The sequence below is a fragment of the Onychostruthus taczanowskii genome, unplaced genomic scaffold, assembly GCF_017590055.1.
Source record: "Onychostruthus taczanowskii isolate IOZ18803 unplaced genomic scaffold, ASM1759005v1 scaffold20, whole genome shotgun sequence".
NCBI lineage: Eukaryota > Metazoa > Chordata > Aves > Passeriformes > Passeridae > Onychostruthus > Onychostruthus taczanowskii.
Window position 1 is genome coordinate 552985 of NW_024499240.1, and position 26118 is coordinate 579102.

At 38.4% G+C, this 26118-nt stretch overlaps 1 protein-coding gene across 1 annotated transcript in view; it reads right to left on the reverse strand.

Moving 5' to 3' along the window:
• The window catches only part of ITGB6 (integrin subunit beta 6), a 29190-nt gene extending 3345 nt beyond the window's left edge, over nucleotides 1-25845 (reverse strand). Inside the window, exons 1-14 of the mRNA XM_041403298.1 lie at nucleotides 25769-25845; nucleotides 24949-25028; nucleotides 21957-22161; nucleotides 20785-21031; nucleotides 19757-19922; nucleotides 19086-19247; nucleotides 18232-18327; nucleotides 15398-15487; nucleotides 10727-10861; nucleotides 10103-10520; nucleotides 9412-9634; nucleotides 6851-6948; nucleotides 2102-2221; nucleotides 415-581 (exon numbers count right to left, since the gene is read on the reverse strand). Coding sequence (XP_041259232.1) covers nucleotides 415-581; nucleotides 2102-2221; nucleotides 6851-6948; nucleotides 9412-9634; nucleotides 10103-10520; nucleotides 10727-10861; nucleotides 15398-15487; nucleotides 18232-18327; nucleotides 19086-19247; nucleotides 19757-19922; nucleotides 20785-21031; nucleotides 21957-22161; nucleotides 24949-25028; nucleotides 25769-25829 — 2268 coding nt within the window. The 5' untranslated portion in view covers nucleotides 25830-25845. The remainder of the gene's footprint in view (nucleotides 1-414; nucleotides 582-2101; nucleotides 2222-6850; nucleotides 6949-9411; nucleotides 9635-10102; nucleotides 10521-10726; nucleotides 10862-15397; nucleotides 15488-18231; nucleotides 18328-19085; nucleotides 19248-19756; nucleotides 19923-20784; nucleotides 21032-21956; nucleotides 22162-24948; nucleotides 25029-25768) is intronic.
• Between the last annotated feature and the right edge of the window lie 273 nt (nucleotides 25846-26118).

Consider the following 26118-nt stretch of genomic DNA (forward strand, 5'->3'; position numbering starts at 1 on the left):
TCACTTCTGCTCGGTGGGAGTGGGCTTGGGTCATGACAGAGGCTAGGAACAACCTCCCTTTCCTAAACAGCTCTAAACAGGCAGAGGGCTACACCTTGGATGATCACACAGGCAGACAAGAGCATTGGTAGGACTATTGGAAGACTGGCTACTAATTAAAAACTCTTAATAAAAAACCAGTTATCTACACATTCTTACATGTGGAAGAAATTAAACCAGGAGATGAAACACTAGATAATTTTCATCCATTAAAGGATCATTATTTTACTTTATAGAATAGTAAATGTGTCAAAAACCTACCAGCAAGACCTATCCGTTTAAAAGAACAAAATAAAGACCCAGAATTTTAAAGGCAGTTGTGCATCATGCAATCAAAATAAAGAACCTTGTACAAAATCAATGTATTTCACATACCGTTTGCCATTTAACTTTTGATTTTTCTGCTTCAAACTTGGCCACCTCTTTTCGGTCTTGAAGTGACACCAGTAATTTCCATATACAAAGTAAAACAATGCCAATGAGAAGGATAGCAAGGGTGACACCCACCACTATCATTGGGATATTTGGGTGCTGTGCACAATCTGTGGAAACAAAAACAGTTATGACTGTGAATAACTAATTAATAAATTTTAGGCAATTAAAAACAGTCAAGAAATGTGCTGAGATTCTCATTTGCCATGAGCTGGGCACAACTTTTTCTTCAAGTTCATTATTTTTCTCCTGTTAGCATGCTAAAGGGTTTGTGAAACCAGCTGAAAAATATTGCATTAAAATGTTTTTAAAATTATTTCCTAAATTATTCCACTGCTCTTTTACCATGACAATTAGCAGCTGCTTGCTGAATATTGACACAGATTCTGAAGAGAAAAGTCAGAAAATTGATTTCAGATCTGTTTCAATATAAAAAACAGGGCTGAGTTGACAAAATTATCAATTTTACAATGTTATGGCTGGACTCTATTTCAATTAACTGATATTCAGTGTGTTGCAGAAGAAAATAATTCTAGTGAGATCTATGTCAGGGTAAAGTCAGCAAAGATATTGAGAAATTAGAGGAAACTGCATTTCTCTCATGAAAACAATGAGGAAAAAATTCCTTCAGATTTGTTGAAAATGTTGGACTGCACAACTGGAAGGAATTTTGCATTTCAAATTCTGCAATAAATTTTACAATAAAATATTTCAGAAGGTTAGAATTAAAACTGAAATTTTTGCTTCACCAAAACCCAAAGAAGTTTGAATTTTTTAATATTAGAAAGTACTGTCTATGAAAGTTGGTGAACACTACTATTTTACAAAATTTTTTCCTGAACCATGTTTTCAGAACATTAAAAAAATTCATTCCAGTCTGGCTTGTCTTACATGATTGCATTTCACATTCTGTTTTTGCTTGATGGCCTCAGTTAACTAATTCTGAGGGGCTCTGTTTTGAGCCCTGGGCTGTTGTTCTGGCTACTGGTGCCATATTGACTTCTGTTCCCAGTTCACATTTCAAGGTCCAGGAGCAGAACAGCAGATGACAGTGAAACTGGTTATTGTAGTGTTGTGGGAATGCCATTACACAGAGGTCAATGAACTCACAGAGGTCAGTGAAAAGAAGATATTTCTTGTTCTTTTTTTTTTTTTTTTTTTGTCAAATCTACTTAAAATGCATAATAAAGATAAATTTATTTAATAAAGATAAAATCTTACCTTTAAATGCTTGAATCTTAGGGATTTAGGGATGTAGTTTAAGAGGTGTGCTTCTTTAGTACAACCTTGGTTACAAGCACCTTTGCATATATAATTTCAAAGTGAGTTATAGATTTATCACATAATGCAAATGATGTTTGGTATCATCCTCTTAGACTTCACAAGCTATGGAAAAAATTAACTTATTCTTACAGCCCAAGGATCATTCTGCTCATTTTTCATGAAAGACCAAGTATTTATGTCACCACTGCATTAAATAAATGCTTGAGGAGCTCTTTGGCTGAGCAGAGAAGAGCTACAAACACAAGGAGGAGATGTTCTGCTTCAAAGAGCTCTGCTTCTAGATTGCTAACCTTGTCTGTGGTTTTAAATCAGATTTCACCTACAAAAACCAATATTCACTGCTTACCTTTCCGTTCTATGTTGTGAATGACTGTCCTTCCCTGTTCATCCACAGCCAGTAGAAATGTGGTTATACATTCATTTTCCCCCTGCAAAGAGCAGGAAATGGATTTATCCTCTGAATAATCTGCAGAGGAAAGGAAAATAGTAATTCATCAGCTCAAATGAAATTTAACCTTTAATAACCAGAGAGACTGCTGGCAGCATGTTTGTCACAGCCTTGTCTGCAGATGGTGAAGAGTGAAAGACAAAGCAGAAATACTGTCAGAATTTCTACTAAATTTAATGGATTTTCTTCCAATCCCAATTTTATTTAGTTTCTGATTTTTCACATATATTTCCAAAGAACTGATCCAGATGTTGTCAATCTGCACTGACCATCTAGTGCACCTTGTTACTTTAGTGTCCTGTGAATTTCAATGAATTGGAAAGGCTCCCAAAACTCTTAACTGGCAGCTGTCCAGGAAATGTAATAGCCCCAAATTATGGGACAAAGTAACCAGTGGAACAAAGTATGTTCCTTTGGTTTGCAGCTCCTCCTGCCACCTGTGGATCATGTTTCAGAGCAGACATACATACATCAAGCAGCTGTGGGTGCTGTTAAAAGGGCTGCCATTCATTTCCTACACATCAGGCCCCTCAAAGGTCACTGTGTGTCCAGCACTGTTACAAGAGTAACAGTAAATAAAGATTAACCACAGAATAATAAAGATTAATAACAGAATCTGAGATTTTTGTAACGGGATTCTGGATGAAGCAAACAAAGTGACCTGAGATGGCAGTCTGACCCCATTTATTCATCCCTCCATTTACTGTTGATTGCACAAAAATCTAATCCATTTTTTCCTTCCAGGTTATTCCTAACTGGGGAGCTGAGAAAAACTCATTCAAAGGGAACAGAAAGACAGAAGGAAGCTGACTTTGATGGACAATATAAAGCAAATAAGCAATCAAAAAGTGAGAGTACAAGTGCAGAGCCAGAAATGTCATCATTTGGAGTGTAACTTTAATATAACATTTTACAGAGGAAAAAATACTCTATACCTGTGTGCAATAATACCTCTGGGGCTAAACGTTTATATGTTCATATAGTCCATGATTTGAGATGTCACTGAAAATCTAGGTATGCTTTTCAATATCTTTTAGTCAAACTTCATAGGTTTATTTTTAGAAGAAGGAAAAACAGTAGGCTTCTCAAATATTTCTTTAAAATAATTGTCACTGACCATTATTTTCTACCCATTCAAAACTCTTAATGAAATTTCATAAGCAATTGTGCTAAAAATCTTAAAGTCCTCAGACTTTAATATGAAGAGTAATTGAATAGAAATCAGACAAGAATAGAGCATTTTACTACATTAAAATTTTACTACTAATTTACTACATTAAAAAAATGCTTGCTCTAGTTTTTCTTCACCATATTGCTTATTATCATAAGATTTGGTCTTACAGAAAATACTATTAAACACCATAGAAAAGATGGAACTATTGACTACCCTCCAGTCCTTTTCTCTGCTTGTTATAAAGAGAGAACCCTAGCTGGTTGGATTTTAATGGAAACCTGTTCTTGATTTGAGCCTTGTATTTAACCTGCTCCTGGCCCTTGCTGACAGCACCTTGTGTTATCTACCAAGGGGACAGGCAGCCTAGACCTGCTGATTTAACAAGATCTGATTTTGTTAGAAGAGCCATGAACTGCAGACTTATGGCTCTTGCTGGCATGTCACAGTTCCAGTAACACTGTCAAAAGTTTTGCAATGTTTGTACTTTCCCAACTCTTTTAAGCAAGCAGACTCAAAATACTAGCTTGCTTAGCAAGAGGGAAAAAAAGTGGGCAAGGATAGTTGTTAGCTATCCTGAAATTGGAGAAAAACTTGCAAGCATATACCAAATATAATTTACAAGGCAGTAACTGTACATAGATTAGTTATTTTTACATGGTAATTTTTTGTTTAATGTCATAATTTGAAAGCAAGGGGAGCAGAATACTGATTATGTGCAATGATGTAGAAATGAAAGCAAAAATGCCAGTTCAAGCTATTCAGAATCCAGCTTATGGTCAGCATTTTTATTTCTCTGATATTATTTTTAGAATGAGGGATCACTAAAGAGAGACCATTGCATATGTTATTTGCAGTTCATCAGCATAAAAATTTGCCTAGGTAGGTAAACTCCTATAATTTACATCTGTGTAATCTTCTGCATTCTGCAGTGAATTGTCACACTCTTCTGCAGCCTAATTCTGGTGATTTAAATTGTATTTGAAATAACTGGAGTCACACTGGAGGAGAAATCGGGTAACAGTGGCAAGCAGGAGACTCAAAGCATGAAAGACTGTTTCACAGCAGATACATTTATAAAAGATTCAACACCAAAAATGTTGACTGCAAATTTAAATGTCATTAAGGCCTTTTGTGTTTGCCTTTTGCTCAACAAAATGCTTTTTTTGAGCAGAGTTCACCTCACTCTGACTCATAACAGAGCAGTGCTGACGTAGAGGTTTATTCAGCCTCCACTTTGCTGCTGCATTGGGAATTTGTGAGGTGTCAGCACTATGGGGTAGGAAAAACTTAGGTTCTCTAAGGAAAGTATAACTGTCCCTGCTCTGCTGGGCTTGTGGCAGGAGCTCTGCTGGTGCCCTGTGGCTGGGTGCTGGAAGGAGATGCCTTTTAGGAGTTTTGGTGCCTGTTGTGTAGTGAGTAGAGCAACAAGAGCTCCTCGTACACCTGTGTGGCAAATGGGTGATTAACCTAACTGAAATGTTCAAGTATTAAAAGTGAATGAAAATAGAAGTTTGGAAGTGGTGCCTGCTCTGGAGATCAGCCCAGCAGATGTGAAGCCACCAGCACCTGCAGAGCTGCTGGGCACCCCATGCCCTGGCAGAGCCCTGGGCTGACCTCACCTGCTGGTGGGGAGCAGGAGAAGAAACCCCTGGAAAACCCAGAACCAAAGCAGGGAGGTGAAAGGCACGAGTCACAGCCTAAAATGGGCTCTCCCAGGAAGCAGGAAAATGTAAAGCCCACGCTTTTTTTGTTGCTTCACACTTCCAGTCATTGTGTTGCAACATCCATGTGCAAAAGAGAAACAAAATTTTTGAAGTGCTAATGCTTTGTTTAACCTCGAGCTTTTACTTTTTTCTCTCCCCAAAAGACTTGAAACATTAAAGAAACTAAAACATAAACCAGAAAGAAGTATACTGCCCCATTAAGTTGCTCAATAATCTGTCTTAAATATTATGTAATGTGCTAGTTTTACCACTTTCAGATTGGTGGGTTTTGTTCAGATAATAGTTTTTATTCTATGATTATATTTTAGCTATTATTTTAAAGGTTGATTTTTTTTCTTTCAGGACTTCTTGATGAGGCTACCCAAGCATTTCAGATGAAACTGTTTAAACTGTTTGCAACAGCTGCTTCTTTTTTCTTCTTTTTTTTTTTTTTTTTTGAGGCATCTGGATGGGAGCATGAAGGTTGCAGTAACTGCTGTAAATAAATTTTGAATCTAAAGAAGTAGCTGACAGTCTCAATCAAGGAAGCACAAGACATGAAAACAAGAAAATATGCTGGAATAGCAGATTATATTGTCATGGTCATATTCCTGTGACCTCTATATGTGAACAGAACCATATAAAAGGCTGATCCTGCTGTTGATTAGCATTCATTATATTTAAAAGTATAATGTTTTTCATATTCCTAGCTACAAATATCTTCCATCTTACAAAAGCAATCTGAAGACTTTACTAACTGAAGACATACAATACAAGTGCTTATATGTCTTTTAAGCCTGTAAAGATATTTTTATATTTATAAATATACACTGAAATATTTCCATCAAAAACAAAAGGTGTGACCTTGCTGGAAAGATGCACACCAGTGACATTACTGCATGCACACAGCTCTGGATAGGCTGCCAAGAGCTTGCAGATACAAACCTTAGACATGCCCACATGAATGAATGAGGACTCATCTTCATTCTTACATTTATCTTGTTTAATGCTTATGGTACATCTGTGATGTGGACATAAGTAGCCTATGTCCTGCCATACTTAACAATTTCTTGTACCATAGGGTTGGGACTAGAATTGCCACTGGAATAAATACAGGTTGCCTGCTGAACCAGCACCTTCCTTTACAGAAAAGAAATTGCACTTTTTTATTTAAAGGTTTATTTTGGTTTTTTTTGGTTGTGGTGGGGTTTGTTGGGTTGTTCCCTAATAGTACTATTTTACTCAAGATTAATTCCTATTCCAGAAATTTCCATTGATGCAGGGCACTTTTGAATTAAAGCAAACAGCTGAAATATGTTCCTGGCCTTTTAGAATACAAGAAATGTTTTTGCCACAGGTTAAAGGGCTGTGTTTAGTCACCAGGAATCTGTCTAAGGACTGGAGTCAGGTTTTGTATTTGTAAGGCTGAAGAAGCCCGGCTGGAACTCATGGTACAGGCATAACAAACTCAGGAACTTTCATCTATCACTGATATGCAGGGACTGGTATCTATTAAATTCTACACTTTCCTGCATAAACTACTTAGAAAATAGGCATGATCCAATGAGTTAATTACCTCGAAGGTTTATGCCAGCCCTGTTCTGCTTTCCTACTTGCCTCAGAAGAGCCATAGACAGACAGTAATTCCCTTATGACCCATAATATAATTCCACTGCAGAAAAACAAGGCTACTTTCAAATATAAAATTACTGGAAGTGGAACCTGCTGTTAATCACACACCCACAAGAAAGGAAGATTGAGTATACCAACCCTTTGCCATGCTGACAGTTGCATCAACCAATTTGCATTTTTCACTGCAATCTCCCAGTGACTTGTCATCAGAAGCCAAGTGACATTCCACACAGCTCCTGTGGAAAATAATTCAGCAGCTCATCAATCTCTGCCTGCCACAAAGCAACAATACAAAAGCCAGCATGTGTGCATCTGCATTTTAAAAAGCAGCTAAATAAAAGGTCTTCTGCTATGGATACAGTTCTCAGGAATATGATAGGTACTGCCACCAAAAAAAATCCTAACAAAACCAAAGGGGAAAAAAAAAAAAACCACCTGAATAAAGGTATTGTAGATAAGCTCTGTCTTGTCCTCTATTCTCTCCCAGTTTGTTAGCTACCAGACAGAACCCCAGGCAACATTATTCATGTAGGTCTATCAGACATGCGGTTACTCACATGTAACATTCCTCTTCAAAAATTTTAAAAAAATTATTCTGAACAGTAAATATTCTCACACTAAATACCAGCCGAAGGAATTCCTATCAGATGAACAATATCTGAAATTGACTTCAAAGAGATCAAGCTCAGGCGCCTACTATGAGTTTGCCTTTGTTGCAAATCTATTGAATAATGCATTAAAACACTTTCCAGGTGTCTAAACAGTTGTCTCTTGAATATGTTTACTTGTCTCAGGAATTACTTAGATCCTATTCATACTAATGAAAATTACAGGAAAATTATTTTTTATTCAGTGGTGGAAATGATTGAAATACTATTTAAAAGCAGAATCTCTCTGTAAATTTAATGAGGATTTCAATAAATCCAGGGTCTATTAATGGAAAATAAAACAACAGACCCAATTCATATATGAACATTTCTGATGGAAAATATGTTTTCTAATTTTTCACAAATAGCTTCAGCCAAATTGAGTGGCTGAGACTCTGAGAAGCAGCCTGAAGGACTGACTTCATTAAAAAAAAAAGAGAAAAAAAGGAGAGAAGAAGAGAGGAGAGAAGAGAAGAGGAAAAAGGAGAACTGCAACAAAACATAAAAAAACCCTGGCTATCTCCTGTTGCATTGAGTTACATATATTCATGGGAATAAGCTGAGGCTGCTGAGTTTATCATCAGGGGATGGAGGTGACCTTATCCCTCACTCTGGAAATGGTGAATAGTAAAAGTGAGTGGGTAATGGGATAGCCTCTATCTCATGGAGATAAATACTGTATTGGTGGTGGTTTTGTCATATTCACCATGTTTCTCATGCTACACTCTCTTTCTCAGCTGCCTTGCCATTGATCTCCACCCCCTCTGACCTGGTCTTTCAGCTCTCTCAGTTACCCTCCCAGGTACTCCCAGGGTTTTCTCTCTCTTGGCTTTTTGTGCCCTGTGTTTCAGCATGGGAAGACACTGAAACAGAAAGAAAAGATTCAACACTGCATACAAAATACATGTTTAAATGGGTTAATGTAATGCCTATCATGTAACTTTATATTTCTTATTCTTTGACAAATTGGGCAGAGCAAAGCAGCAGCATTGTCCTTTTTGTTTAGAGCAGTTGCATGCAGAAATTCTCTTTGAACATACTGAAAGGCTCAGTTTTCTTAAGGCAAATTTAGCACTAAAAGGAAGAGATCGATGAATTAATCATGTCATAGAATAGCTTTTCACTCAGATACACTGCAGAGTGCAGTGACAGGTATGAAAATACAGTGTTGGTGAGAAATGGGTCTCAACTCTGAATAAGAAGACAGGAAATCATCATGAACCATGCAGCCTAAACTGCTCAGTACTTAGAAAGCAAAGCCAGGGTCATTAATAACATGTGTTCTGTGAAGTCTAATCCAACTTCTAGCTTAAATTTCTGCTGAAGACTGCTCCATTTGGACTGTAGCCCTACAAGAGCTCATGCAATACAAGCACAAGCAATGGTGTACTTAGAGTGGTCATCTTGACAACCTGAGTGTTTTTGGTTGCTTTTCCTGTCATGCACCATAGCAGACACCTTGCATCACAGCAGGAAAGCTGCATAAATTGAGGATGTTCAGTGGACGGAAGACATTTCACCATTTACAATCAATTTATCATCAACCTATACATGACATACAGCTACCCACTTATTAATTCCCAGACTATTATCTAGTTTGTTATCCTTACACTTTTTTAATTTTGCCAAGCTTAACTGAATTTGGACTATGAATTTGTGAATGTGTGAAGCCTGAGTGGACAACATGACCTTATTCATATGTATGAGAATGGTAATACAAATGCCATATTTTTCTGTGAGGCCATATAGGTGTCAGATAAGGCCACCATTCTGATTAGTTGTACAGCCAGGGACAGCAGTGGAAGTGTAAAGTTTTACCCGTGCTTCTTGAACTTGACTTAATTGTTTCACATAAAGTCCTTTTGTACAAGAGCAATGCTCATGAATGGTTGATATATGATTGTGATTACCCACCTCAAAGGACAAAGAAGGTCTTGGGTTCTGGTCTGTAAATCCAGTTTACAGACATGGCAGTAAACACACTGCTGAGGCACTATAGGAAATAGATACCTGGGTGATATAAACATCAGAGGTTTAAAGCCACCACATTACCATCTGGAACTGCAGGGGTCACCGCAGAGAGGGCATTTTTCACACGTTTGGCCCGAAGTCCCCGGATGGGTGCAAGCACACGTCCCGCAGATGCATTCACCTCTCCCACTGCACAGTGTCCCATCCTCAGCAATGCAGCTGCTGGTATCAGTTGTGCAATTACAGTATTCACCAGTCCATCCGCTGTGGCACCTGCATTCCCCACAGTCACAGTCACCATTGCCTGGAAAAACATTTGTTAGACTTCAAATCAGTCACTGATAATTCAAAAAGAATATGAAGGATGAGCTTTAAAATTATTCTCTTTAACAGAAAATATTTTACTCTCTCCAACTCTTCTTCCTAACAGCTTTCTTTTTCTCCCAGAATCTTCAGTTTTAAGTCAGAAGATCAGATTTTTGCTTATCCCGGCTGTAAGCCAGTGCAGCTCCATTCTCCTTACTGGAGCCCTCCATGCAGATCTTGTCTCCTGGCAGCGCACGCCCTAATTTGTAAATACTTCTGATTTATCATGGCTAATTTAAGTCGCAAGGCCATTCATAACTAGCAATTCTTTATACGGAATTGATTGCGACCGAAACGCTGAAAATACAAACGGAAAAATACATGATGAGAATACAAATTCCCAAGCTCCCAGCCCACAAAGCCCTGAGAGGGGCAGCGGCGGCGGCAGCAGCGCTGAGGGCCGTACCTGCGCACTGCAGGCCGCGGTGCCTGACGCAGGAGAAGTCGTTGCACTCGCAGCGGGGCCCGTAGACCTTTCCGTAGGGGGACGGGTGGCACAGGCACTGCCCGCAGTAGCAGTCGCCTCTCCCGCTGCAGGAGCTCTGCTCGGCCGGGCCCCTGCAGGAGCTGGCACCGAGGGAGCTCTCGTGGCACTCGCAGCGCGGCCCCACGTAGCCGGGGCTGCACACGCACACCCCGCACTCCAGGGAGCCTTTCCCTTGGCTGCACTTCGGGCTCTTCTTCTCGGCCTTGGCCTGGCAGTCGCAGCTGCAGAGGGGGAGAATTTCCATCTCCAGCACGTCGCTGAGCCCCACGGGTTTTATCTTGATAAGCCTTCTGGTTTTTTCACAAGAAGAGAGACTAACGGTCACATTGAAAGAGACCTGGAAGAGAGAACAGGGCTGCTGTGAGCACAGGGAACTCTGCAGGGTGCTCAGGAAGTGCATGCAGAGGACAGAGCAAGAAGGTCATAGATATTGCCTGCTTTTTGGTGACTTGTCTGGGGGAAGATCGTTTAATAAAGAGCAAACTCTACCCTGGTGTCCTAAATTATATGAACTTCATGTCTTTGGAGAATTTCTTCACTTACTGTATCTCCCACTTTCACATGAGAGCATTTCCTCTGGTGTGGAAAAAAGGTCCCATTGTTACAGATGGCCGCGAAGGAGAGATTGAGCCCTTCCGTCTCTCCCAGGATCTCCAATTCAACCTCAGACCTCAGCTCCTTCAAGGAAAAAAATGTGAGATGAATAGACTGATAACACTGGATGTGCTGCCACTGCTCCGCATCTGAAGAATGTGGTCTGTAATTTATCCTGACTTACACAGGAGCACACTCGTGCTTTGGCTCTTTGCTTACAGAGCGCTCTATTGCCAGAAAAATGGGGAACGAGCAAAATAAAGCAAATGCTGACAGGCCCAGCTTTAAGTGGAAAGCAGTGCTGGTATCACTTTAATATCTGCTATCACAGGGCTTATTTCCTGCCCTTCCAGGAGAACAAATTCAATGTTTTATTAAATCACCTTTCATAACTCTGCTGACTGATTTTAGGTCTGGACTTTCTGAGGAGTGGATTTGTGTCCTGATTGCATTGCTAGGTCTGGGCTTTTCCTGATTAGCCAAACTGTCTCAATATTGCTCCCTCCCTTCCTTTCTTCTCACAATGGAAATTCCTGCTTCATGAGCTGTTTGTGCTATTTTAACCTGTATTCAACAACATCCCCATTATTTAAATCAATTTGTGCATCAAACTTCCATTTTGTGAGTCACAAACTCTTTCTGAAATCACTTATACTAGGTATCTACATTTTAAGTCTTTAAAATATTTTATGGCAACTTTGCTTACACAACCTTAATCCAAAGCCTATCACAGGCCATGGGGAAATTCCCTATGACTTCATTAGTCTGTGGATCCAGTAAATGGAATTTTTTCAAAAGTACCTCGGCAACTGCTGAGAAAACATCTCACTGAATTGACTTTGTGCTCATAGAAGTTTAATTGCTTGCCAAATACCCCCTGCCCTTCAATCAGAGCACAGAGAACTTGCTGACCTTACTTCAGTGAGTCATTCTACTCAAGGTAGAAGGATGACTCAATGGAGTAAAGGTCTGGTGGGGTAAATTAAAGTGAAAATAGAATAGGTATAAACCTGCATAGACAACTCCCTGTCCTACGTACATGTTCTGGATTCCTAGGAAATTTGTCTTAGGGTTGTAAAATTGTGCCCTGGGCATCAGGTTTGTAATGCTGGTAAATTTGGATATGTCCAAATTTCAATTTCCCTTTGATTGGAGGTAGGTGCTTGTGTCGCTATTGAAACAATGCAGAGTTGTCAATAATAATTTGTTTGTCATAGCTGGGCTCTCCCAAAAGGACCCAAACCAGCAAATCCCTAGGTAAAGCTATGACTGTGGGCATGTGCTTGTGTTGCAATATGTATCACCAGTAGTCCCTCTCCACTAGCTGCAAAATTACAAGATGCAAACAGAGTGCAACTATGAGAGAAAACTAAATGCTGCTGAACACCAAATTGTAATACTTTGAATTCTGGAATCTGTATTTGGTCATTTGAATGTGTCTTGCTGTTGTGAGAGATCAAATTATTCATCTTACAGTGCTGAAAGTGAACACAAACAGTAATAAATTCAAGGTTTTTAATCCTAATATATGTGAGTATTTCTAATCATTTTTTAAAACTACTAAGCTGTCTGGCCATAGCAGCTTTAATCAATTCACAGAGAACCTGTGGTTCAAAAATTTTTCTGAATGGAACAACAGACAAAGAAGTGCTAAATACTTGTGCCCTTCTGTTACCTGTCCTTTCTAACACCTTATTTCTTTGTTCACATTTTTGTGTAAGTGCAGGGACTAAAAACTGGGGGGAAAAGGGGAATTTTTCTGAAATTTTAAGTTCTTGGAATGGCTTTAATCAAACTGCCTGCTATCTGCCACACAGCATTTTAGCCTACAGCTCTGCAACATGAAGTTGTGCAGAATTCAATGCTAAACAAAGCAGGCAGAAATATGCTTACAGAAGAAAATAAACCATACTTGGAAAGAACATGAGAACTCCTTTCAACAAATATTTTGACAGCTCAGACTTTCTTAACTTGCTTACTTCCTCTCTGAAGCTTTTATATGGCAACACATGGTGAATGGCATTAGCAAACCTTGTGTTTGCACAGCAAGTAAACACTCAAGAAGACTTTAAAAGTGTTAAAAGATTTAGCTTAACTCTATTCCCAGGGGGCAAAAAGTTATTTATTTCTTTTCTTGTGAGTGAAGAAGCAGAGACACAGGACATTGAATTGCACTTCTGAGAGTATAATGAAAAGTTTCTAACAAAAGTAGTATTAGTTCTGCTTTGCATGTGATTTTCAACTGTAGGTCTCCTGTCATTTCCTTCTTCACAGTTGAAAAAAATTCAGATACCTTCACTCCTGTCAAATAAAGGGGTATTTAGTGCTTCCTGCTTGGAAGATTTTTCAATCACAAAACAATAAGATTGTTAACCTTTAAGGTTAAGTGTAATAAAATGGACTTTGGGAAATTTTGAGTGTGACATGTCGCTGCTTGCACACTTCTTACATCTAGAAAGAAATGTGGGATTTTAAGAACGTGCGTGCAGCCCTGCACCCTATCTGGTGCGTGGTCCAGACATGCTGTGCCCGGATGAGGTTGTGACAAGTTATGGCCCAAAGGCAGGAGCAGCCTTCCTGCAGCCACCTCCCTGCCACTGCTGCAGGGCTCGGAGCTCCTCCAGCCCGTGCCCGTGGAGCAGACGGGAACAGGATCAGCCCAAACTGCTCGGGAGCTGCATCGTGGTGCCAACTCTGCTCAAAGCATGCAGCAGCTAAAGAGCCAACAGAGCCAGGAGGCTGGGGACAAGGCAGAGGACATAACTGTGCCTTTGTATAAACCCCAGTGTGCCCTCGCTGTGTACTGCAAGCTCTTGTGGGCTGCACATCTCATGAGGCACTCATGAGAGTCAGGGAGGGTAAACAGATGGTCAGATAAAGTTACCAAGGGGATGGAGCAGCCGAGGAGAGACTTAAAGGACTGGGAGTCTAATTTGGAGAGAAGGTTGGTGTGTGGAAGGTGTCTCAGTGACACAATGTAAGGAAATAATGAAAACACAAAGATAAGGTGAATGCAGAGCTGTTATTCACCAAACCCTACAACTCGGGAGCTAGGGTGTACTCAGTGAAAATTTAAAGCATTAGAAGTAGGTTAAAATAGGAATAAGAAAATTGTGCCTTGAGACAGTGGAACTGAACCCCTCCTTGTCATAGGAGGCAACAGAAGCCAAAAATATCAGCAGGCTCAAAAAGGAGAATAGGGAAAAAATCACATGCCATAGGAACATAAGCAGATGCTAAGGAGAAGAGGCAAGGATTCACGCCTCACATTTTCAATATTCCAGTGAGGCAACTTATGTTACAGCAAAAACACCAGGACACCACACTGGGACAATTTTTGTGTGTTTTTTTCCATTACTTACTGACAACAAAATGATATTTCAGCTATTAAATGTAGGAACCTGTGTCTATACGTTAGACTGCCAGCTTGAAAAAATGCTGATAGGAACCAGATGTGACCAGGAGCAGGTTGGAATCCAGAAGTGAAATTCCATTGCCACTCAAAGTTGAGCAATAACTTTGCTCATAAGAAAATTTCCTCATCTTTATTTATTAAAATCTGTAGACTTGTAAGATTAACCCTGAAGTTCTCTCCTTATAATTTTTCATAAAATGGAGAAATTCCTGATATTTTGCATTTCATTTTAAAAAGTCGTAATTCATAAATTGCATTGCCTTCATTGCTTTTATAAGAGTTAGAACAATTTGGTTTCCTTCTTATCACTAAGACCAAAGTAATTTTGGTACAATGATGACTATCTTATTCAGGTGATAGAAAGAAGAGCAGAAAAAAAAGGAAGGAAATAAACAGAAGCTATTTGCAAAGGGTTATTTGTCATTGTAGACAACTGGTAGAGCAGGTTTTTAACAAAAATGGGCTGAGACAGAACAGAGAAATCTATGGCATATCACCATATTTGTAAATAGATGTATCTGTGCAAAGATCTGTACAACTGCCTAAAACCATTTCTCTGACAGAACAGAACTAGGCACCCAGGATGCATTTTACAAACAAAGCTCTGAAGAGCAGTGCTGTATTTATATTCCTGACACATAATTAAAGTATTTCTTTGTATTACTTAAACAAACCCTTGTTGCTCCCATATTCTCTTTCTGAAAACCTCAGATCAGCCTCACAGAGGCAGCATCAATTTGCTAAAACAGAGGAGAGCACTGAGCACAGAATAGTGGGTTTTTTCCCCAGAGATTCCTGCAAAGAAATTGTTTGTCTGCTCTGGTGGCAGCTACCAACAGGGAGAGACTTGAGTCCCTGTTGAGATGTGGAACTGAGAGACCTGAATATTAAAGAAGGCTTAAAACTAGGTGTAAGATACAAGATTATGACAAAGGCGATGCAGATGACTCACTGATTTAAATTCAGCATTCCAGCAGAAAGGATTGACAGAAGGTTATAGGAATTTTTTTTCTGTGCTTACTTAATCCTCAGAGTGAACACTTTTCCTGTTAAGGTCAACACCTAACATAAAAAATTATGTAATCATTCAGTTTCATAAAAGGAATCAGTTCAAAAAGGGAATCAAAGACACATTTTTTACCAAACTGCAAACCAAAGTCAAACATGTAAATATGAAGGAAGAAGCTGCATTGTACCCATCTTACCTGATATGCAGCAATGATCAACTGGAGAATATTTCCAGAATCCTTCTGTAGTCGTCCAACGGTAGCACCAGGAATAAGCTTTGCATAATTCTGGAAATATAAAAGATTAATTTAAAGCACAACAAAAGTCTAGGTGCCAAGGAGATACCATCTAAAAAAACCACAAACCCAAAGAAAGAAAAAACAAAAAAAAAACGCCCCAAAAACACCAAACAAACAAAAAGCCCTCCGAACAAAACAAAAAATCCAAAACAAAAATGAAGGAGCTGACAAGAAAACCAAGTAAACTGAAGCCAAGTGAAATAAATAACAGTAATATTTTCAAGGATTCTTGCAATCTCCATTGCACATGTCTTAATGAAAAAGTCAGATGGAGAAGAGCTGGTTTCATTTAAAATTCATTGAAGATATATTGTTAAATCACCTCTATGTGATTGGAAGTTCGATACTATAGTATCCTTCAAGCGCTAATTTTTCAAATTTAGAGGGAAGATATGTTTTATCAACAGTGGTATTTCTCTTTAACAAAAATATCCAGAAACAGATTCAGCTCCTCTACTGTCGTTGCACTGCTCAAGAGTCTTGGACCCTACATTCAGCAGCTGCAGTCACTTTTTTATCTTTGCACATGTATCTCAGTGCTCTGTGGCTCTGATGGATTGTATGTTGAATTTCTGTGAATAATACAGTACCAATTTAGCAATTTATTTCAGTGATAAGTCGTCTTTTGTTTTTGCATTAAATTGCACTGTGACACTAACATGTTATCTGACAGCTAGATTTTAAATACTGTGAATTAAAATTTTCTTACCTAATTGTTAACTATGTGAACTTCCCTTGCTTTAACCCATGCCTTTGGAAAACAATGTGTTCATCTTTTAAAAAAAAAAGCATTGTAGCACTAGTTTTCCTTTACACATTTTCATATCAATGCTGTTATTTTAAATAAAAGGAAAATATCCAAAGTACTATTAATAAACATGGGTAATTTGATACTCTTATATCCTTCTTATCCTTCATATCTCCAAAAGCTCTGTGATTATTTTATGTATTATGTATGGAATAGTTATCATTCATTAGATTTCTGGTGCTATTGTAAATCAGTGGGATTAACTGCATTTTATGTTACAGCTGGCGACTTTGCATTCCTGACTCCTCCTGTGATTAGTGCCCTCTCAAGTATTCTTGGAATATTGAAACTCTGTGTTTGGTACATGTGGACCTTCTGAGAGAAAGCTGGGATTTAAAATACAGTCCCCTTTAATCTGTGGTATGCAAAACAAACAGCAGGGATATGCTGCTCTGAACACTTTGGTTGATCTCTCCTCTAGGAACAAAAATTTTCTGCATGGTGATACAAGGATGGTGTTTCAAGCCCAGGCCAAGTGTGTGTCTCCAGGCCATTGGTTAAACCTCACTTCTTGCAAATATTTCTGTTCAACCATTGCCAAGATGAGGCAGACAGATGCTTTTGGGGTGCTGCTATTGCAAAACATCCAAAGGATATGATGGAATTTAGTCCTTCAGCAAATATTCATTAAAAGGTGAACGGCCATTTTATAGGGGTACTCTGATTCATGTAAAAGAAATTTGACAATTATATATTTGAGCTCAGTGGGGTTATGTCTATATTTTAGCAGTGTAAATGATAGAAGAATTTTCATCATAAATAGCATGCCACGCCAAACATATTAAAATAATTTGAAATTCTGTATGAGTGTGGAGACTAAAGTATCCTTAGTTCAATTTTCAGTAGTGCAATACAGCCTGAAACCCTAATTTTCAAGGTATTTCTCCTGTGATATAAAAAAGAAATAATTAATCCAAAAAAGAGTAATTTTTGTTTCAAAAAAGTGCTGCTTAGTCAGGACTAAAGATGGAATCTTTCCCATATCTAAGTTTGAATACATTTTTAAAGAATTTTGCTTGAAAACAAATAGTATCAGCAGTAGTTGCAACTACTTCATGAAAGCTTAAAGACCAGTGTTTTCTTTTGTACCAAAGTAAGCTTTGTTAAAATATAATTATTATTGCCATATTCACAGATGCTTTTTGAGTGGATAGTTTTTATAGAATGAAAAGATCCCCTGATGCTTGGGCAAGACTGAGCTGAGACCAATGATGCTAGAAGTTAGGCATACATGAATGTATTAGAAAAATACCTTTTTTTAAAAAAAACAAAAATCCTTTAAAAATAATCTCCAATTATCAGGGCTCAGTGTAGAGAATTTTCTCTCTTCTCTTGCCTCAGATCTAAATAATCTCTTGAGGTTACTGTGCTGTAGCTTTTTAGGTACATGGAATGTTCAAAAGCAACACGAGCTCTGTTACAAGCATAGGTGTTCTGTGCTTGTGCCACCCTTAAGATTTGTGTTAGACAATAATACACATGTAAGTGGATAAACTGAAAATTCAGTTGAAGAGGATCAAAAATAATACATGACTGAATTATTTTTGGCTAAATTGTTAGGGATTATGCAGGGCTAGAAATACAAAATATATATTTGACAGTCTGAACACTGCACTTAAGACTAATGGAATCTATCAATTCTATTTAAAGAGGTGCTTTTTAAGTCCTCACAGTAATTTTAATGTAAGCTTGTCCCTGAGAACTCAGTTATAAATAGCAATAGTCAGTATTGGTATCTGATGTAATTAGAAGCTGAGTTCAAGTAGATTTGAGATGAGATTTGGGGAGAATCTTTCCACCTAAAAGGATAAATGGAAAGGTTTTTGAGGGAGACTACAGAATCTCCACCACTGAAGTTTTTCAAGAGAAGTGAAATGCCAAAACTTTCATTTCACTGCCAAACTGAACATTATAGTTTGCTCACCTCATATATGTGAACTTGCTCATTTGTTACAGCAAAAATTAATAGAACATTGTTTTGCACAAGTTTGTCAATTAATTGTCCAATTGTAGGATACTCCTGCAAACAAACAAAAGAGAGGCACATAAATCTGTTTCTCATGTGCTTTCAGTTCCTGTCTCCCATGAAAGACACATTCAAGTGATCATAATGACCACTTTGTTCTCTGTGTAGTATCAATTTTAATTAGGAATACACATATACAAAATAGAAGATAGTGCGTATAATTTCCTCATGTTGTTTTTAAGGAAACCCCTCTGTGAAAAGTACAGAGCCAGATTCCATAGTGGGGGCTTTGGCTCAGTAGCATCTGTGTTATATATACATATTTAATGCAAAGAACTACACTGCACCAGAACAACGGCGTTTGTCCTACAATGAACACCATAGTGTATATATTCAGTATTTTTGAACACTGAATCTTAAACTGGCAAGTTCTTGTACAGAAACAGTGTCCTGCAAATTCCTGAGCTGGTCCTGAATTCACACCCTTTCAGGGAACATAATTAATGCAAATATTGCCTTCCCTGCAGAAGGAAATACTATTTAGTCTAATTCCACGGGCTTTCCTGTTGCAGAAATCTTTTTTTTTTCTTTCTTTTTTCTTAGCTATAATCTATCCTAATTCCATACAAACACACTGCTCTCTCTTTATTGAAACAAGCAGTTACAAATAAAATAGATTGTATGAAATATCTGGATTCCCTAGCTTTCACACATTTCAATGCTAAAAGTGTAATTCACTAATTTTCTAAGTTGTTTGTGTTAGTCTTGAAATTTCCAGAATGTGAGAGTGTACAAAATTTGTCAGTAATTACCTGAACAGTTGACATGGAATATTCATTATTGTGGTCCAAATGGCAGTTCCCATCATTAGGAATAACAATCCCTGCCAGTTTACTGTCCATCCCAAAATGGGAATCAGCGTCACTCACAAACACCAGCAAATGTAGAGAATCATTCCTCCAGCCAATTTTTTCCTGTCATTTAAAACACATCAGTTTAGCAAGCTATATTGCATCACAACATAGAAAACCAGGAAAATATTTGGAGAGTGATGTCTCAAAAGAAATGAATAGCTTCGTTCTACTAAGTATCAAAGACAACACATCTCCTAGGAGATGATTTTCACTCCATTGTCTTTGGCTAACATTTTGTTTCCCCATCCCTGTGTTTAATAACATGGGTTGGCCATGTTCATGTCAATCTGCTCACTACTCTAAACATAGTTGATAAAAAATATTTAAACAGAAAAACAGACACAGTAATTATATTCATATTTGGGCTTCTTTGTCCCTGGCAATTAAAAGGAAACTTAGACTAAAATATTGCAATATGCATGTTTTTCTTGTACAGCCAAAAGTATTTTCACACAAATTTAATGAGGCTCTTGGTTTGTGTTAAAAAAAATAATTTGTCACTTTGAAATACCAACATATAATACAGAAGTGATAAGATATGAAATATTATACCAAGAAGTTTCAATTACCTTGCAAACAGCTGCCTGCATAATTGCATCAAATCCTCCCTCTGGAGTGTCTATATTAGCAGAAATTCGCTGTCCTTTCACAATTTCATTGAATTTTTCAGCATCACTTGTTAGTGGCAAAACATTTTTATATCCAAAGGTGGGTAAGCACTCATATGGCACACTCCTGCAAAAAAAGTGAGACAGCTTATGGATAATAGAGAGTGAAAAATCACAGAAATGGCTGCTTCAGAGGGCTGCCTGGATTAGTTTTGGTCTTTTGTCTCTTGTCTCTGCCTGAGAAGAATTAGTGAAAAACCTAAGATAATTAAAGAGCTTTCAGTGTCTTGGGCAATGGAAAAAATCTGCATAAAGGCTGGGAAATGCCTCCTGGAGCAGAGTAATTCAGCCAGTTACCAACATGCAGCCCTTGCCGTGCCTCCTGCTGTGCCTTGATCTCCTATTTGGAAGTATGTTGGGATCTGCAGCTCCTTAATGGCACTCAGAGACAACCACCAGGGTGCTGCAGTCCTGCTCCAGGCTGCAGAGCCCAGCTTCTCCCCACACAGGTTAGCTGAGGGCTAGGGCAGCCAGGGGCTGGGGAGATTGCTACACCTTAAGGGGGGAAAAAAAGCAGGAGAATAACATTGATGGCTAAATGAAACTGGTATTCTGTGGTGGGTTTGAGTTTACAACTCCTTAGTATAGCTCATAAAATTCTTTTATATATTCTAGAAAATGAAAGAAATTAAAGAAAAATACAAAACTACATGCCACACACCTTTTTGTTAACATATTAAATTCATTTGTAACTAGCAGCAAAAGCTAAAAAGCAGATTCAGTCCCAGATTCCTCTATCCTAATAACTTAAGACTCAACAGAAGGATGATCAGAAGATGAAACTAGAAGAAGCAAATCTTGTTCCACAAACCGACTCATTTACATCTGGAAGAGGGGAGAGTTTCCAGTGAATCTGGTGAAATTAATTTTAGCCTAAAGATTATGACAGTGTTGGCATGCAAACAGATGTTGGGACTTTCCCTGCCTACCTGCAAGGGTTGTTTATTTCTGCAGCCGTAGTTTTGATAAATGGCGAAACTGGTTTTTCAACAAAAGATCCAAACCCCAGTCTAAAGTTGCTTGTCAGTTTTGACATCTCTTTGGAAAGAGTTGAACCCAGTTCTTTGATTGTATTCAGATCATCATCCATGGAAGCTGAAAGATCCATGAGGTAGTAGAGATCAATTGGATAATCTTCAGTCTGGCGAACCTTGATCTGTATTGTTTCTTCATGTCCTATTCAGGTCAGGGGAAAATGAGATATATATCAGCACTTCTGTGCAGAAGACATGAGCAAAGCCAATTTCTTCATGAACTTCAATATAGTGACAATTATCTTTAATTTTAAACAACCAGTAGCACTAACAAAAATATTTCAGATTGTCAACAAAATAATCTCAAAGAAGGGTCTGAAAAATTAAAAGTATTTCTAATGTTTGGGGTTTTTGGTTTTTTTTTTTTAAACAATTCTTTAGTAATGCCTTAAGCACAGAATAAAACTATTTGCTATAATTTGATAAAAATATGAAAATATATTTTCAGCAGTATGCAGCTTTAGAAAATTTAGATATGAAGCTAATTAGAACTAGAGGTAGCACTTTGGGGCCCTATCATATCCTTTAAAAATCTAAACAAAGTCAAAGTGTACACAGAGATTTTATCCTCAGTTCCAACACTATGACCTGACCTAACTGGATGTCTCTTACTTTTTTTTATTCCAAATTTTTTCCAGGAAAAAGTCACATCTGAAGGACCCCAAGGTGGTTTTGGAATGCTACCATAAATATCACTGGTATCTTGTAAATCCTCAAAGCAAGATTTTATGTCACCTCTGAGATACTCTCCCCTGAAAACAGCAGGGGACAGGCATAGAAGCTCGGCTGGGGAGGAGCCAGGGGCTTTCATTCTCTCCCTGCCACCTCACTGGCAAGAGAAAAGAGGAATTAAAAATATATATCCTTTTTTTTTTATGATGTACCCAGCACTTCTGAAAATATTCTGAATGCAGCTGAACCTAGTTTTCATGCGATGAGTCAACAGATAATTTTGGACTCAACATAGGTTTTCATCTTTATTCTGTCAAGATATTTTTGATCTTGTTCAATCCAAGAAGTTTCAGTTCATCACACTGTCTGAAATAAACCTATGATCTGTGACCTACCTGGTCGCAGCCTCAGAGTTAATTTCTGAGGAGAAATCTGTGTGACATCAGAACTGTTCTTCTGGGATGATGCAGTTAGGGGATCATTTCTGTGAATTTCTACTTCTGAAATGGGAAACTCAATGAAATTCAGCTGGCATCCTTTGGACAAAAGATTTTCCAGGATATCACACCTCCCATGAATTCCAGATGAGTCTGTGTAATTCTAATGCAAACAGGAGAAGGAAGGGATGAGTTAAATGTTTTTACTGACTAGCCACAACACCTGCCCCACCAAAGGTCAGTCCAACTCAGGGAATGGAAACAAAGGTGCAAGTTTGTGCAAACTAGTGCAGAACTAGATATAGATGGCACAGAAACCCAAATTTGCCCTTCATGGGTCATGTCACACAGGTGTATAATTAATGTAACTTACACCGGCTTGTTATCCTGGGAGAAACTGCTCTATTGTTGGGGAATGGGAATTGTGCCACTCACTGCTTTGGCTTCTCACAGTACTGGGAATGATAACACAAAGCCCCTCTGAGCCACCTGTGGTTTTTCTACCACAGGATTGTGCCACAAATTTATCAGTCTTTCCCATACAGTTTAGAACTGCTGATTGAAGCACGTTCAATAAAAGAAGAGGTCTTGCTGATAATAAACTCCTGGACAACTTGTGACAAACAGGTTGTGGGTACCCAGTGTTTACTGGTTCTTTTTTCCTGACCCACACTTTCTCCTCAGCTCTCATTTAACCTGTTCACTGAAGCAGGCATCAAGTCCTTGTTCCTCTGTCTGGTGCCCAGCAGTGACCACAGCCTGTCCCCACTGTTCCTCAGCACCACTGGTGCTCTCAGCATCCCCACACCTACATTTGGCCCAGCATCCTCCTTGATCATCTACTAGCCAGAGGAAATCAAAAGCCTATAGATATCAATTGGATATCTCAGAGTTTATTGTCATTACTCAGTTCAGAGCATTGATATGCATTCCTTTCCACAGCACTGCTACAGGGCAGGTTCTAACCTCACATGGTGGTGAAGTTAATGGTTACTTTTACAAAGAGGATTCTGTGCCTCTTTACCATTTCCCAGAGCTATGTCTAGAGTTAAGATTCTCAAAATCAGTCAGGTGTGTCCTGGAAACTGCTCTGGCCTGCAAGCCCTTTTGAACAAAACCTGGGCAATTCCTGGCAGAATCAGCTCTGAAATATTCAGTTCCTGGCAGACGGTCATGGGCCCACACCATGCATCTGCTCTCTTCTCTTAGGGCTGGACAAGCAACCCATGGATCAGCCATTAGGCCACCAATGTTCTCTAAATTCAGTCACTGAAAAACTTTTCATGCAAAACAAAACAGGTTAACTTTAAACCTATTAAAAACAGGACTATGACCTTTATTTCCACCAAAATATCACCCTTTGTCCCTGAAAATTGTCAGGAATCTTATATATTTTGGTGGAAGTTGAGACACCTGCTGGGAACAGTGTTTTATTATTCTCCAGACTGAACCTGATGCCTTTGCTCAGGCAAAACTCTCACTCACTGCTTCTTGAATACAGAACACATAAATTACACGTACCATTATAAACCTTTTGCAGGGAGATCCATATAATCTCCTTTAGCTGCACAGTTTGTAACTTTTCAAAATGTGTGAAGAGACGACCTCAAATTTCAAATACAATTACAAAGTGTGTTCTTATCCTACAGAAAACAGTGGTTTCCTTGGGGGTGCCTTTGTTTGCTCTGACACTAAAGCTCAATGCCTTTTGCATGCTTGATCTGCTGTTTTCTAACAAAGAAATGAATGAACTTAAGAACAAAGAAGAAAAATCATGTTTACTACAATGACATTTTCAATAGTTCCACAGGTTTTTTTGTTTGGTTTTGGAGTTTTTTAAATCAATAAATAATATTGGGCTCTTTTTTCCCCTGAAAATACATGGCAGTAGTCAAAATTATGTGATCCAATTTCAACAAAATCCTGTTTTATAGTACAAACATAAAAACTACTGCACACACAAACGTGGGGTCTTTTTGACCTCCATGGTAATATATTTTTTAAATGGCAAAAGACATCCTTTTAAATTTTTTTTTAAACATGCAGTTTTTTTCTTTCTGAGCCATTTCATAAAGAGTATTTTAGTCCCATGCTGTGTCATATTGCTGTACCCAAAACCAACAAAAACTGCTAGCAGCAAAGGTGCAATCCAGAAACTAAAATGAAAAGGACGTTATTTCTCTAGTATTTCTGTCGAGTTTTTGTTGCAATAGCTGACTATCTTGTTAATGCTAATGCACTAAGAGCTAGAATATTTACTGTGAAGTGGGGAGATGGTATTTAGCACCATTTGTAGGAGAAGGTTTTAAAAGCAGAAATATGAGGTCACTTCCCCAGGGTGGCACTGAAAATTTGAAACAAAGGTATAGGAAACAAATCCAGATATATTTTTAAAGTCCAATGTTTTAGCCAAAACACATCTATATCATACAAATTATAAAGCTGACATTATTGTCATACTTAAAATCAACCACAGATTAATAATTTCTATATGGAAGTTTTACCTCTGCAAACTTTTACACTGTTGATACCTGCAAACCTTCTGTTTATGCTGTCTGGCTTGGCACGTAATCTGTAAGATACAGTCTGGCTTCTGACTTTGTGTCTGGTGCTTCAGCATCAGTGCTGGGGGTGAGCCAGCCCTCGGGCTGATGACCTGAGACCCCCTAATAATACTTCTATTTCTGCCTTAGATTTGGAAGCTTGACGTTTTTTGTTTTTTGTTTTTTTTCAAACAAGAAAACAAACAAACATCCTAACAACCATACTATGTATAACAGACCACGTAGAGTAGATTAAATTCACTTCTGCACCCCAGGAAGGCTTCACTGAGCGCTGCATGCATTACAAAACCCTGGGCTGACCCAATTAAGTCAATACTTCATCGTCACTCAGAGTGACTACAAAGACTTCAAGTCTTACTTTGAAATTGTTTTTTTTATCACTCTACCTCTTGCAAACACCAAGCGCAGTGTGGTCCGGAAAGCAAACAATCTTCACAAGTCACTGTGCTTTCCTGAGAACAGGTCCCTGAATTTAAATCCAAGAAGATAAAAGGCTGTTAATGTTATGCTGAATCATTCAATTTATGAAGAAACTTGTCATTTAGAGAATGTGGATGGTGGAAAATGCACATATTTAGCCATATTTAGGATTACTGATAAAATTTCTTCTTAACAGTAGTTCTATTGGTAAAATATTAACTCTCCAATAAAGATTAAAACCTCAGAATTGCTGGCAATTAACATACCTCGTTTTGCGTGCTTTATGGGTGGCATTCACTTAGAACACGTTAACTTGTTCCCTCCAGTGCACCTGATGGAGTGTTACATGTGTTTCTGGTATGGTGTAGGTAAGTCATTTCCCACACAGACAGGGACATTAAAAGAACAGATTTATGCTCACTCTGTATGGTTAATATTGCTTCACTCAGCTCTGTAGATTCTTGATACCATTTTTGTCCATTGTGTAACTACCAGAGAAACACTCAGCCATATGTATAATATGAAAGGTTCTTAGCAGATCAAACTGTGATTAGTGAAAACAAAATTGCTCGAATGTCTGTCTCTTTCAAACCTGTTGTGCTGTGTAATGACCACCAAATTGTAGATGAAATGGCAATGCAGCCCCTACAGCAGTCTGTCAAAAAAAGGTCATTAAATAGAAAGGAAAAATTAATTACAGAAGGCAGAAAGCTATTTCATGTCAACTTCAAGCAAGAAACAATGCAAAATGGTTTTGAAATGGATCTCCATGCCCCTGAGCCTTACCTTGCACATAGTTATTTCTTTGCAGAAATAGGAAACAGAGGCAAAGCAATTCAATCCCCATTCGTTCTCAGTGCTGGCTGCATGACAAAAAAATAATAGCTTGTTAATTATCGTCTGCATAAAGGTAGAATGTCGTAAAAACCATGCATTCCTGGAGGGTATGTTTTCAGATGTCACGTACACCGGATCGCGAGGAAACTCCAGCCCCAGCGGGACGGACCATGAACAAAAGTGAAAACAAGGGCTACCTGGGCAGGTAGAGAGGACAAGCTGTGCACACAGCAACGTGAGCATGGTTATCACTTCCTTGTTTTCCTGGACTCCTTATAAGGCATACGGGGAAAATTCAT